Below are 15,606 nucleotides of genomic sequence, written 5' to 3' on the forward strand. Positions count from 1 at the left end.
GGCATGGCGCTTGGGATGTATTTATTGAAAATAGCTGCCCTGAAATTACACAGGCTCTTGCTGAGAAACTGCCTGCAAACCTCACAATTTGTGTCTTCTAAAAACTGTAGTTTCTGATTTTTGGTTTCCTGTATGAATGGAGCTTTCTCTCAAGAGTTTATAGTATAACATGGATTTGGTTCTGGAGCTTCCAAGCCAGTACTTTGCTTGCTTGCTTTATTTTGGGACTTTTTTTTTGTTTGCTAGGATTACATTCAGTTATCAGCCATTTGCATGCAAGGATTTGGACAGTGTGTATGAGCAAAGGTGTATTTCCTAGTTCATTGTCTGCTAAAGGACTTACGCTTGCATTAGAAACTTGATTTTCTTTTAGTGAGACTGGGTTTGTGGCTGTGTTAGTCTGTCAGGCCGTCACTGAAGCTCCGTTTTCAGTAAAGCGGTGACCCTTTATTCTTGTTTGCAGATGTTAGTATTATATGCTGCTGATAGATGCAAATGGGAATTTACACAATGATTTATATGAACACAAATATGTCATTAAACTTACCAGATAGAGCCAAAGTGTGAACACTAAAGAATAATGAAGTTTAAGATAGCATCTATTAAATAATAATAATAGTACCTTTCAATGTATTTATTATTTTTTTATTGTTGTCATGGCTTCTAATGGATTTTTTAATCTGTTAATCCATGAAAGAGGTATTATCTCCTTGCAAATAGTTCACTGCCACCATCTGAAAAGCTCAACACACAAGCCAAGCAACCTGCCAACAACAAACACCACAAAGTGTAGTGTTATAGGATATCATTATCTCTGCGTGTAAGCAGGAACTAACAACTCTTGCAAATGTAAATACTCCACCTGCTCATTGTCAGGAGGTTGGAAAGCACAAAGGTGGATAATAGACATACCTGAATCCAGCTGTAATAAAATCAGTACCCTCAAGGTGAGTCCTCCCCCAAGAAGGGCTGTGTATTCATAACACAAATTTAGCTAACGTGGAATAAAACCCTAGGGATGCCAAGGCAGCTCATGGCTTTCACCTGTGCTGGCAAATGTAGCAAAAAGCTCTTTAAGTTTCCCAGTTAATGAGTTAGGAAAATTCTTTTATATGTGTTAAAGCATAAGCTAGAATTGGGAACGTTTCAGTAACAGTGTCACATGTGGCTAAGGTAACATAGCAGCTTGCTGCTGCCAGAAGAGGAATACCTCCTTCCTGTCTGCCTTCCTGCCTTCCCTCCACCTTCCTCCAGCGTGGTCCAGTCTCTCTCCCTTGTCAGCTCTGGCACATATCGGGATGCCTTTGCCAAGCCTACACAACTCATTACAACCGAATAAAGGACAGGAAGGTGCAGGATGACTCTCTTTCAGCAGCACTAGGGTGTTACATTAACTCACCTTGTTTCATAAAGCTACATCCTCAATTTTTTATCCTGCTGAAGCTGGGCAACTTAGCAATATTGTCCTGCCAGGCCTTCGCCAAAATACACGGGAAGTCAGCTGGAGGGCTCTACAGGATTTCACCGAGCTTTGGATAGAGGCAGTAGAGATCAACCTAAAAGGTGCTGCCATGTGTGATCCTAGGAAGACTGGTATTTGTTCAGGATCAAGAGGAATTGTGATTCTGCTGTTGTCACTATGGATTCTTTAAATTAACTGGTGGTGCTTTCCACAAGGGTATGTGTGTATTGCTACTCCAATATAGCTGCTAAGCAGCTAGAGCTAAGCAGTTCTATGTAAGAAGCCCCCAGAGGATTCATGTATGTCTTGCTGCACGATGAAGTCTGTCAGTACTTCATGGTACAGCAATGAGGTGGAAACATGGGAAAACCTGCCCCGCTGGACTGCCAGCCTCCCTCACCGTTCCACTGGATTTTATACACGTATTTGTCAGCTTATTTAAACAAGAATAGCACATTTTTGTGTTTACAAGCTTGATGTGCTCAAATGCGTGCATTGAATAGGATTTTCTTCTCTTCTTTGCAGACTCGACCCCAAGATAAACTACTCTCCCTGCCCAGGCACTGCTAGAGGAAGCCCACACCCCTAGTGCAGAGCTGTCAGAGCTCACTAGCAAGTCTTGTAATCCTAAACCACAAGTTTTGCTAGATGAGAGTAGGTTTTTGGAAGGATCTATTAAATAAATGGAGGTAACTCAAGTAAAAAGGGATTGTAGTAATTAGCTTAAACTAGATACCTGACTGTAAACAGCTCAAGTTTAATGAGACGTTTCTCCACTAAACTGTATTCTTTTTCATACAAGTGCAAGTTTAGCTGTGCTTTCTATCCTGTAAATCCCATAAATTATGATTGTTTCTTTCCTGGGTACAAATTGATAAACTGATTGATTCAGCAAGAACTTTCAGAGTTTTTTATAGTAGTTTAGCGATATGTGAGTATTTTTTATTAACAGATTGTTGGGGTTATAATGAGTTGTTGAATGACATGCAGGATATGTCTGAAAAAAAATCTCTTGTTACAACTTGAGGAAGCACCATTATCATAAATACAGATTTTTAATTAAAAAGGTGAAATGACAGACATCTTCTAAATGTATATAAAAGCATATCATAACATATTATAAAACTAAAGGGGAAACATACTGATTAGAAATCTTGTTCTCAATCTTATTCAGAACAGCTTGGAAGTTCATTTGGCAGAAAAGGCTTTTTATTCTGAAAAAGCTGATTGTTCAGGCAAAGAATAAATTTCAGCATAAGCCCGTGGTTCCACTTCTATTGTAGCTAGTCACATACTTTCAAATCCTGATTTTCTAAAAGGGCCTTCTGCATGCTGAAGGTGAGCTGGAAAGCAATAATTTAGTTGTGTAATTGATTCACAGGTAATTGCAGACAAAAATTGTCCAGAAAGCTGTAAAAGTGCTAGATTCTACAGTACGGTTTACTGTATGAGAGATGAGGACTGACATTACAAACATGATGTGTCAATCCATTAAGAGCAGTTTGGCAGGTGGGGTTTGTGAGGGAGTTAAGGTTTCCCGTGAGAACTGGAGGTAATTGATCCATCCATAAATACTGCTTCTGCGGCTGCAGAGAGAGTAGCTGCACAAAGCCAATCTCCTGTTTATGTATTTCCAAATGAATGGTAGAGAGAACACAGCTTTTAGTCTCTCCAGCAGTGTCTGGTCTGTCTCAGTAGGAGAGCATAAGGCAAACAGGAATAATTTCCTGTCTGAGAATTGCTCCAAATCATCCTCTTAGACCCCGCTGCAATGTGCCTACTGCTTCTGGGTCCCAGGCTGCATTCTTTATAGCTTCCTTCCAGGTGGTTTTGTCATGATTATGCTCCATTTCAAGGGATTCATCGCTTTTAAAACCACCTAATTCCATCTTACTTTATGCACTTGATTGAAGCAAAAAGACACTAAACAAAGTGTCTAATTATTCTAAGCTCTTTTCTAGCAGTCAGCAGGGAGAGAAGAGCATTTGCAGAAGGAAGTTAACGCTATAGGTGGAGCGGGTTGCTCTGGGCGATGGACTGTAGTGGAAATCAGGGGAAATTGGGTCCTAATCAGACAGCACAGATCCAGAAAATAAGTTGATATGTATCTAGACATTAGTTTTTGGCATAACCATCAGAAATTTTCGGATTTCCTGCAGTGGCTAACAGAAAAAAAAAAAAAAAGCCCCCTTTCTACATTATTGAATGTTGGGCAGGCACCTTGCTAAACAGACTTGGAAAAGGATTTTGCTTTTTTTCTGTTCAGCCTGCAAAGTAAGGAACTTGTCGTGGTCGAGTCTGTAACACCCACTGTACTTAACTGAGCCTCTGAGTACTTCACACCTTTAAGGATCCAAGAGTAAGAAAAGAAGGTGCTCCTAATGATGGAACTTTTTCCAAGGAGGTTGGCGTTTGGAAAATAATCATCGCTGTAGAGGATCCACCTATGTAAATAATCACAGGGAAAGCTGAAAATCTTAATCGCCATCATGTAATAAAACAGAAATTTTTCAAAACTCGTTTCCAATAGTCTTTAAGAAAAACACAGATAATGCTCAAGACCAGCAGTCAGGGAACTCAAGCGCAGCTTTCAACTGAAAGCTGGACACAACTGCCAGGTCACAAGTTATTTCATTCCCACACTTCAATTTCTTTATCTGTACCATGGCTGAGAGTGATGGCAGTTCAGTGCTGGGAATGGGAAGTGCCATTTAGGCTTTTATTTCATTAGTTGCACACAGATACAAAATGATTTTGATAGTTCTTTTTTACATAATAAAAAAGTAAGCAGGAATGATAAATATAATCCAACAGTTGTGGGTTTACTGGCATTCCTCTGTAAAGACAGGGTATTTTTTTTATCAGCATACTTAGTATGCTTTCTTTCTAGCTTCCCTGCAGAGTGATCATACCTATACTTTCCTAGGAAGCTGTTTGTTTTCCTTTCCATACCTATGCAGTAATTATACTGTTCTTCTAATTTCTTTGTAGGATTTCGATGATTTATCAGAAACGGATATAAGCAGTGAGGATCAGCATCATAACATCAAGCCTGACCTTATGGAAGAGGAGCTTAAATCCAGGTTATTTCAGCTCGCTGCCAAAATGAGTGACAAGGAAACATCTTCTGGTGAAGAACAAGAGTCAGAACCTAGAACAGACCCTGAAAACCAAAAGGAGAGTTTGTCCTCAGAGGAAAATGGCAGAACTATTCACGAAGAGTTAAAGAAGGTAAGCGGTCATTGTGGAGCATTGGGGCTAATATTGTAAAAGTGAGAATCCAGAAAGAGAAACTTTTTGGTTAGAAAATTAAACACAGTTCCTTAAAAAAATCCCAGGTCCGGCACACTGGGTCTGAGCCTGCAGCCCTTGTGCAGGTAAAACTTCAGTTAAGGTGCATGTTCCTTCCTGTGAGCCTACAGCATCAATTCAAAGCAGTGAACTTAGCTTGTGTAATAAACCTGTGACTAATGTTAATGGAATTATGTCAGTTTATACTGACAGAATTGGGTTGTATGCTTTTATTTAAAAACATATCCAGTTCTCCTTTTTTCCTCCTTGCTAACCAGCTGGTTTAAGTGGTTTTTTTCAGTCCTTTTATTTGCTCCCCTGTTTTTAGTGTCCTGTAGTTCATTCTGATGTCATAGATTCTTCTTTTGCCTCTCTATTGGAATATTTTGTGCTGCTTTAAGGCTTTCCAACGCTGTTACTCTGTCAGCTAATAGGCCTCTGTGAATAGTAACATATTCTAGTGAAACTGAAATCCAGTGTCAGTTCTGATTATGAGATCTTCCGTTTGTGCCATTTCACCCTTACAATGAGATGTCTGATTTCAGTGTCACTCTGCAGGACTTTCCACCTGCCCTCTTCCCTTTCTACCTCTGAATTTCTTTTCAGATCATGTGGTGTGCTTGAATTTTGGTGCTGTAGAAGCCCAGCACTGCCCCTTGCCAGTCAAGCACTCTTATCCCTTAGATCCACTTAGGCTCATTCTTGTTTACTGTGTGTCTTGATTCACCCCTTGGAGCCTTGTCTGCACAGCAGCTCAGCTTTGACAGTGGGTGTGGACAGCTCTCCAAAGGAAATCTGTTCTTCATCGTTTGAAAGGTGTTTTGCTCAAATGCTATAAAGAACTAATACACCGGGAAGTGGAAGCAGGATCAAGTGCCGCAGGTGGATGACAGGACACTGTCTAAGTGTGCAGGAATGGTGTCAGGAAAGCCAATGCCCACCTGGAGTTGAATCTGGTGAGGGACACGAAGGGAAATAAGAAAGGCTTCTACAGGTATATCAGCAGCAAAAGGCAGATGAGGGAAAGCAGGGCTCACTGCTGCAACAACCTGGTGATACAGGACATGGAAAAGGTTAAGTTACACAACATTGTTTTCACCTCAGTTTACAGGTAAGATTTGCCCTCAAGAATCCCAGGCCCCTGAGACCTATGGGAAAATCTGGAGCAGTGAAGACTTACCCTTGGTAGAGGAGGATCAGGTTAGCAAATATTTCAACAAACGGGACATACGCACGTGCATGGCACCTGATGGGGATGTACTCACAAGAGCTGAGGGAGCTGGCCCATGTCATTGTGAGGCCACTCTTGTTCATCTTTGAAAGATCATGGTAATCTGAGGTGTTCAGAACACTGAATATTGTTTATTTTGACTTTAACAAGGTTTTCAACACTGTCTCACATAACATCCTCACAGACAAATGGAGCAAGTAAGGACTGGATAAGTAGACAGTGAGGTGGATTGAAAATTGCCTGAATTGCTGGGCCAAAAGGGTTGCGATCCGAGGCATGAAATCTAGCTGTAGGCCAGTTACTAGTGATGTACCCCAGTGGTCAATACTGGGACCGGTACTGTTTAACATCTTCACTGTTGACAGAGACAATGAGACAGGGCGTACCCTAAATTTGGAGGAGCAGCTGATACTTGAGATGGTTCTGTGGTTATTCAGAGGATCTTGACAGGCTGGAGAAATGGGCCGACAGACCCTCATGAGGTTCAACAAAGGGAAATGCGAAGTCCTGCGCCTGGGAAGCAATTATCCCATGCACCCATACTGGCTGGAGGCTATCTGGATGGGAAACAGCTTGGCAGAAAAGGACATAGGGGTCCTGGTGGACACCAAGTTGAACATAAGCCAGCAATGTGCACTTGCAGAAAAGAAGGCTACCAGCATCCAACAGACCAATGGAGGTGATTATGCCCCTCTATTCAATACTGGTGAGGCCGCTTCTGGAGTGTTGTGTCCTGTTCTGGGCTCCCCAGTACAAACGGACACATGGACATACTGAAGTGCATCCAGTGAAGGGCCACAGAGATGATTAAAAGACTGGGACATCTGTCATACGAGGAGAGGATGAGAGAGCTAGAATTATCTAGCCCACAGAAGAGAAGGCTCAGAGGGAGGATCTCTTCAATGTGTATAAATACCTGAGGCGGGGGGGTGTGAGGTGGGAAATAAAGAAGTGGGAATGAGACTCTCTTCACCCGTGCCCAGTGACAGGACAAGAAGCAGTGAGCACAAACTGGAATGCAAGAAATTCCATCTAAACATAAAAAGCTTTTTCACTGTGAGGGTGGTCAAATGCTGGAATAGGTTTCCGAGAGAGATGGTAGAGTCTGTGTCCTTGGAGGTAATCAAAATTTGACTGGACACAGCCCTGGGCAACTAGATCTAGTTGACCCTGCTTTGAGCCGAAGGGTTTGATAGGCAATCTCCAGAGGTCCTTTCTAAATTTAAGTATTCTGTGACTCTCTGATTCCGAGTTATTTAGCCATGGACTACACAGCAGTGTAAGTACCTTTGTCATTATGTATACAAATACCTTCACGATGTACACACAACGTTCCTAAGGAAATTAAATAAAAGCTTTATTGCCAGTGCTTGTTAGCAGCATCCAATTTAGCTTGTCTTTGGCTTACAAAGACAAACCAGCAATATCAAATTATTCAGCAGGATATATAGGCTGCCTAGGGTATAACATGATGCAATTAAAGTCCAGAATTAAAGGCTGTTAATAGGACTTTCTGAAATGCTCCTATATGGTAAACTGAGCACAGAAAATGGCAGATGTATGTTTTGTGGTGTACTTATTCATCTGCATGCACCTACAAAGTAATATTAGTTGTTTTTTCCTCCTCTAATTTTATTATTTCTTTAACATTTGTATGTCAGTTATTTAAAATAATGCAAAGATTAATATCTTTTTCCTCAATAAAATTTCCTTAAGCTTAAAAAAGTAGGAGACATACCATGTTTAGCAAAAAGGGCATGCTTGGAGTTCCTAATGCTTTATCGGTTTTGGATGAAAAAAAAGTCTTAGTCATTCATGGTCACAGTATATATTCTTTCTGTCTGTAATAAAAAAACCAAAATATCCCAGTACTATTCATGGTCATGACTTCAGCGGAATTGATAGCAGAACTTGCTCAAGCTGTAGAGAAACAAGCAGGCTGCTTTCATTCTTATTCTTGACAGTTGTCCTTAAAGGTGATTTAAAATCTTCTGATGCATGCCTTCCCTTTGGAAAGGTGGCTGACCAACATTTTACAATGAAATACTGAAGATGACAGTGTATAATACCAGTTTGTGGCTATGGTAACCTAAAATACGAAGACCTAACTAAACTCATAAAGCGTGCAATAACTTTAAGATGAGTAGATGGCATGTCTCAATGGAGACAAGCATAGAAAATGTATTTTCAGGGAACCAGTAGTTTTAGATGCCTTAAAAGCCAGATGTCCCAATATGCTGTCTCTAAGAAGCCTATTTTTGGTGAATGCATATGTAGGGAATTGCAGATATTTCAGAATGGCACTTAACATTCTCGGCCAGAGACCCACACTTCTGACCTGGGCATCAAGTTTCAAATTAGGTATACAGAAGCACTAATTCTGGGCCATTGAAATGAGAGCTTGAGTGCCTACAATCTGCTTTGAGCTCCTGAACACAAATTAAATACTGGATTTTGGCCATCTTGCTTATATTTTAGCCATGTTGCTTATCTTTTTTAGCCTTTAGTCTTCTATTCTCAAACTTATTCTGGAACACATTAGCAACCTTAAATCACAGGGAATTTCTAGTTACAGTACACCTGACTGTAGAATAAGATTTCAAAAAACGTGTATTGTTTATTGAATCACTGGAAATTGTCTGCTCTTTCAAAATCTGGATTTCTGTTTTTAATGGAAGCTGGGAATCTCTCATAATCCCATGTTGAGCTGATGCTTTAAAAGGGTATTTAGTATATTCAGATCTGTAGCAATGGCAAGAATTGGCATGTCTTGAGTGGGGAGTTAGCTGAAGTTGGGCATTTACGTGTTCTCAGTTCTCACCTCAAGCTAAGCTCTTGAGTTGTATGACTGCCTTTAAGATACAAGTTTGAAAATGCTGACCTTTGAGTTAATTATTCAGTTCATGTGGGATACTTGAGGATTTAGGTGGGTATTAATTAAGGCAAGTTAATTTTATGCCTTAGACTTAAATCCTCTTACACCTTCAGCACAATCATTTTCAACATTTCTAAGTTTGTGATTACCTAAAATGGTCTTGTGGAGATTCATAGCTCTCTAAAACAAACATAATCCTACAGCAGGCTTGTTTTTATAGACAACATTTTGTGCTTATTAAGCTACAGAAGTAGTTCATGGTTTTTCTGGGATATGCAGACCCCTGAAAAGCCTGCTCATCTCAGTAGTGCAATGACAGGCCGTGGAGTCCTTGATGCTCAGGCTAGAGTTAGCCTTCAGCCCCTCTAGACTTCAGGTGTGAACAAACCAAAAATCACATTGTGCAACTGTTGTGTTAGTGAAGCATCTTGTACTAGCACAGTGATTTGAACAGTTCTTTCTGCCTTGCTGCCTTTTTTTTTTTTTTTTTTTTTTTTTTTTTTTTGCTTCACCCCCCCCCAAACCCTAACCAAATACCTAAAGAAAAAAGCAAAATGTAAATCCTCTTGGGAATATCTTAATGATATCGATCCTGAGAGTAGCAAGCATGATAAATGGGTTGTATTTAACTCTTGCTCTCCTCTATCCTCTTTCCTTCTCTTTTAATGCTTTCATGAAAATGAATAGGCCAGGTCTATATTTCGTGGTATACCCCAGAATTACATTCTAGAAGGCAATTTCAGCAGTGCCTAACGAGACTGCGTTTTGAATGCAGTCTGTCACTGTGACCACTTTATCAGAAACTACAGAGATACTGTTTAAAAAACAGAATAGCCCCTGCCATTTTTGCAAATTGACCCACATAGCATAAAAATGGAAATAGTTGTTCAAACCTTACTTATGTTTTTCTTTTTTGTCTCCTTCTACTTTGTACTCCTCCTTGCTTAAGATATGCAAATGAGCAAGTGAGTTAAACTTCAGTAGTAGCGCTGAGTTTCTCTCCTCTTTTCATTAGCTTGGTGCAACATGCTGTGTGCTCGAGGAATTTCTTTTAATCCCTTTATGCATTTACTTCTGCTCAGAGAATCTTACAACCAAGGCTTAGTAACTTTGTTTAAATCCTGCTATTTTCTCTTGACATTATTACGTGACTAGGCACACAATAGCTCTTTTCTGAATGACAACCCATAAGTAAGTTTAAGTAGCACAGTAGGATCCTGTTCCCTAAGTGAAAGCTCCCAAGTTCCTTGACAGTATGAATAACAGCATAAATATTCTTTCCGTAAAATATTTATGCCTTCATTCTCTGGAAACATTTTATTCATCTTAGGTTTTATAAAGCTTTATTTTGGGCAAAGCATGTACTACAAGCATCATCTTCATGTGTATTTGTGCCAGAGGCCTATATTCTTTGTTTCAAGAGCATACATCTTACATTTTTCACCAGGTAAATTAGCACTTTTTGACTACTCGTATAATGGGATTGACACTTGTTAGAAAATCTGCCTGGCACCTCTCTTCAGCGAGAATAGCCAGTAGCTGTGGATGTGGGTGCATGTTACTGCAGCAGAGGAGTCAGCCAGCTCCCTGGTGTGGTGTATGCTGGTGGCTATGCCTGGGGCTGGCCATGGAGAGGGTGGCCAGGGCTCAGTGAGGGAGGTCAGGCGAGGGGGGGCTCATGGGACTTGGTCGCTGGAGATAAATATGCTCACGGCCTTGATGGAGCTGGAGAATGGCATCAGATGTGCACATGAGAGTGAGTCCCTCCTGCGTATGACAGACCTGTTAAAGCATTCACGGTAGGGATGGCTGCGATGTTATAACAGCAGTGCCATAATAACGAGAGAGAGCCTGTGTCTCCTGGTGGCTGGGCTTCCGTTAATCATTTGTGCTGCTGCATGCACCGTCCTCACAGAAGATGATAGAGTAGTAGATCACAAAAACTAGTCTATCATCTTCTGTGATCGTTATCTTGCAACTTCCTGAACTGAAAATGTTGCTGAGGAACTCACGGGTATTTTGGTTGGTGTGTTGGTCCAGGCAGGGCTTAATAGGAAACTGCCATACAGCTTCATATGACTGAAGACTTTAGAAATGACTGAGTGAACATTTCTAAAGGAGCCAGAACCCCATGCCTCACTTAATCAAGAAAATGTAATAGCGTAAATATAGTAGTTTTACTACATTGTTACTACTATGCTAATAAAACTGAACAGTGTAATACAATGACATCTTCCTGGGTTATCAACTCAGAAGATATTTGTCTGTCTGTTGTTTCATATTTTTGTATGCAAGATGCTCGGAATAATTCTTGTGTTTTGGTGGATCATGGCTTTTATTATGATGTAATTATCTGTGCCATCTTCCAAAGTTCAGGATTGAAAACTGAATGTGGGCAGCATTGTAAAAAGTGATCTTTAAGGTTTATGAACTGCAGATAATCTATGCACAGGATTTTGAATGACAGCAGAGAAAAAAGATTTTGGCTAAGGAAGGTGAAACAGTGGCTTTTTCTTCTAAAAGAGGTATGAGACTTTAATCTTCACATGGGGCTAATGGATCCAAAGTTTCAAGTTCTTGATTCAACAAAGCGGTCAAGTATATGTTCAGTTTTAAACTCAGGATTAAGTAGTTTGCTGGACAAAAATCCCATTCAAGAGATTTCTCCCATGTATTTACTATTATTTATTGGTCTTTAGTACAGAAAATTAAGTTGATCCTAAGTTTATTTTGTCAAAATCTTTCTTCAGTTTCAAGCAAAATAGTTGCTTCGAGACCATAAACATTTATTTTTAAAAAGTTTTCAAAAGTGTGGGCAGTGATGTTTGTGTTCCTCCAATTCTGACCTTTTCTGGACTCAATAGTTACATAAGTACGGATATAGGTCATCTATCTGAGATGCCCCAGGGTATCCCACAGGGCCTTAGCTGCTAGTCCAGAGGAAACGCACATCTCCCAGGTCCGTGTCATATCTGACAGTGTTGTTTGAAAATCCTCAGATACTTCAAGCTGTTTCAAATAGCACCTTGTCTGCCTGTGTTAAAGCAACTGAGTCAAAGCCCTGTTGAGTCTACATGGAGAAGTGCAGAATAGGTGAGATTTCAGCTGGCTTCACATGGGGCATGTGGCACCTTTGTAAATAAGATTCTCAAAGTCTCAGATTTGATACTTATGTGCATGCATGCCCAAGCCAGCTCTGTCCAGCATGCGTGCAATGTGAATCCCATTCAGTTGTCTGATCACCAAAGCTTTATTTACTTAGGAAGAAAATGTAAAAGCCATTTTACAGATACAGTTATAGAAAAACCAGGGAAGATTAGTGTAAGCTATTGGAACAAAACAGGGGGAAAACAGACCGTAACAAAAAAGTCACTATTTTCTTGTCTTCTTTTGTAAGCAGCCCAGAGACTTGGCAGTGACAGATGAGCTCTTCCAGATCTAGCTGGAAGAGTTTCAAGCAAACGCTACTCTTCAGCTGGATGATACTTCTGTGACAGCATAGCCAACAGGGTAACTGTGGTTGTGTCATTATTTCAAGGCAAAAGCAGTCAGTTTAGTTTAAATAGACCTAAGTAAATTAGGGGGATTAAGGTAAGCCTACTGACTTGACACTGGAGAGTGGTAGTATGAAGGATTTCACTTGTTCATTTTGGGACAGGGAAGTACAGGAGAGGGACAGCAGTGAACAGTAGGAAGTGATTTGGCAGAAGATGTCTTAACTCAGCTCAGGTGTTTCCGACGTGAGCATCTGTAGCCTAAGTGAGGTACGGACCCTTTTGTACTAGAAACACACACAGTGTCGAAATTGCAATCATGTAGACCCAAAAATTGAAGATAGCTGGCTTTTCCTTTTCTTAACACTGCTGCAAAAGTCTTATTCTATTGCTAGTGCCACTTTGTTTTGTGATGGTGGAAATAGCTATTTCCTATCTGTTTCATTTTATAAAAAATGATGTGTCATTTGCAATATCTGTCTTAATGAGATCTCTTATTCTCAATTCCACAAACAAAAATAAATTAGGTATTGCTTTATTTTAAATATTTTAGCAATAAATGTAAAATCTAAATTTTATGGTATTTTATATTTGCTAGTTTCTTTATCCTTGCTGTTCATCCTAAAGATCTCTGTAAGTCTGAACCTGTACAAACGTTAACCTCTGTAGCTGTTAACATAACTTTTCTGCCTTTTATTTAACTGCTTTCCCACTATCTAGGAAAAACAAAAGGCTTTTGATCTTCATTTAAAGTTGCAGTTTTTATCCACTGTATTGCAGCAGGTGAGAATGCTTTGTTTTATCTGTGTCTTCTTACATCTCTTACATAGTAAGAGATGCTATAAAGTGATATTGAGGGTTTCCACGTTTCCCAAGCAAAATTCTCAAAATGTTTTCCTGCAAATATCAGGCCTGAAAAATCATACCTCTTGGCCAAAATCAATAATCATTGCAGAAAATTATTTTATAATCACAGCTAGTCATGTGTTATGATGGGAGTGATAAGCATGAAGCAGACATGTGGAGCAGAATGGCTCTCGTATTCGGCTTTGTGATGAGAAATTGGTTTTATCGGTGAAGAAGAACAGAAGACAAAGATAAGTTGTATGATCTTCCTATTCTCATGTACTCACCTATATTAATAAATTTGGAAGGAATAAATTTAAAACTTCATTTCAGCAATAAGATTTTTAGCAGTTTCTGGCCACAGTGGTCTTCAAAAACATTTCTAAGCTCCCAATTTAAAAAATAAACAAAACCCTTAATTCATTGTAGAGATTGTACACAGTGAGTAGGCCCTTTCTCACATTGCTACTAGTGTCTATTGCTTATCATCTGTCTGGATGGAAAGAGGTTTCATATTCTGTGCTATTTGAGTCTCAGCTTATGAGAATCAGATATTAAAACAGATTTACATTTTATTCCCTGAGCAAATATATACTTATCTTGTATTTTAAAATACAAGCTATTTTTAGTATGTCGTATATAGTGGTAAGCAAATTAATTCTGTAGCATTCTCTCAGTCATAAAATAAGAATCACCTTTTTTGTGTCAAAAGTTGTTGCTTAATTCAGCAAAACACTCCACCTCTCAACTTTTTCTTTTTTCCTTAATCTCAGAGTTAAATTTTGTGCTATGAATTTTAATCACCTTTTCATCATCTTGGTTTTCTTTAGTAAAAATGTCAAGGATGATTTTAAAGGAAAAATATTTTTCCATTTCTGCAATGTCACTTACACTTACAGAATCCTGTAAGATTTTAAGATTTAAATATTTCCATTTCCAACTTGGACCATAATATTTCACCTCTTGGAAAATAACTTCCTTTTGCATGATTATAGGCAACTTGTCTCTAGAAATGAGGCATTACAAATTACTAGGAATAACATCTATAACTACATTAGGACAGTGGATTGAATTCATTAGTAAAAATCTAATATTCAGAATTACGTAGCACAATCAAAAAGAGAGACTATATTTCTCTGCGTCGTACTTTGGAGAACGTTAGTAGAATAATAGCTCACTCTGTAAGATAATTTAGCTTTCTTTTTCTAAATGAGTGTCCATAAATGAAGATATTGATGTTAAGGTCAAGGCAGGAAGTCTTAAACTTGCACAGAAGAGTAATTCCTTAATACCATAGTTTATCATAGTATATTAGTCTTCCATGAAATATCAAGGCAAATTTAACTTTCTTTCCCAGTCTTTGTGGTAATGAGTGGTTAGGGCTCACTTTTAGGCCTTCAAAAGACGGTTGGGGTTGACGACTGCCGTTGTTGGTTTGGTATTGATGGCTCTGTTCCTCCCACACTGTGACTTGGCCAGTGTCCCAGATCTTGGTTGCCTGTGAAGGAGATGGACTTTTGGTGGGCTTTTCAGGGCCTTCTCAAAGCTGTACAATGCACTCCCACGGGGTGGGGAGATGAGGGGGCAGGTTTGGTGTTTAGTTTTATTTATGTCAAGTTTGGATTCAGTCAGGGTACTCCGAAAAGATGAATCAACCAGTGGCAAAGCAAAACTTGTCTTCGCCTCAGCCCCGCTCAACTCCCTACAAAAAAATGAGGATATTGACTGAGAAACAGGCATGCAACTGGGAGCGTGATAGAATGGCTTGAGACCAGAGCTAAAAATGATTGCACTAAAAGTTATCACAGACGCAGTCAATACTGCCAGAGCTGCAAGTTTCCTTTGCTCTATTTCTTGATCTAACTGTCGATGTCAACTCTTCTCTATTGAATTGCAAGTCACTGCCTCCCATGCCAGTTTAATAGAGCCTAACGATGGCATAACATCATAGTAGCAAAAAAGAGAAAATGCTAATGGCTGAGTACATCGTGGAGAAAAAATTAGTTCAAGTGATGGAGAACTTAACAACTTTAGAAGCATTAAAAATAAAAACAGTAATGTTCATGCAAAGGAGACTTGATGTGGAGATGTCATAGGCTGCTGAGATGCATACAAGGACTTAATGCTCACCTACTCTCAGCAGTTTGGACACTTACGTTGCTTCAGTTTTATCATCCTGCGTTACTTCCGTTACCTTGTGCAAGCATGCAAATACTGTTCTATAAAGCACCTTCCAGTGTAGCATCCTTAAATGAAAAAGACAAAGGAAATATCTGCAGCATCAGCAGGGAAAGGAAAGAGACAGCAGAAGAGAGGGAAATGGCTAACAGCCAGCAAGAGCTAGCTTAGACCACTGAAACCTTATCTCCAGCAAGCCAGGAATCCTTTCCATCTGTCCAACCACACA

At 39.6% G+C, this 15,606-nt stretch overlaps 1 protein-coding gene across 1 annotated transcript in view; it reads left to right on the plus strand.

The window, feature by feature from the left end:
- Window positions 1-15,606, plus strand: part of MYRIP (myosin VIIA and Rab interacting protein) — a 238,475-nt gene that overhangs the window by 208,043 nt on the left and 14,826 nt on the right. Inside the window, exon 11 of the mRNA XM_082310973.1 lies at window positions 4,454-4,693. Coding sequence (XP_082167099.1) covers window positions 4,454-4,693 — 240 coding nt within the window. The remainder of the gene's footprint in view (window positions 1-4,453; window positions 4,694-15,606) is intronic.

The sequence above is a fragment of the Platalea leucorodia genome, assembly GCF_965183815.1.
Source record: "Platalea leucorodia genome assembly, chromosome: 1".
Lineage (NCBI taxonomy): Eukaryota > Metazoa > Chordata > Aves > Pelecaniformes > Threskiornithidae > Platalea > Platalea leucorodia.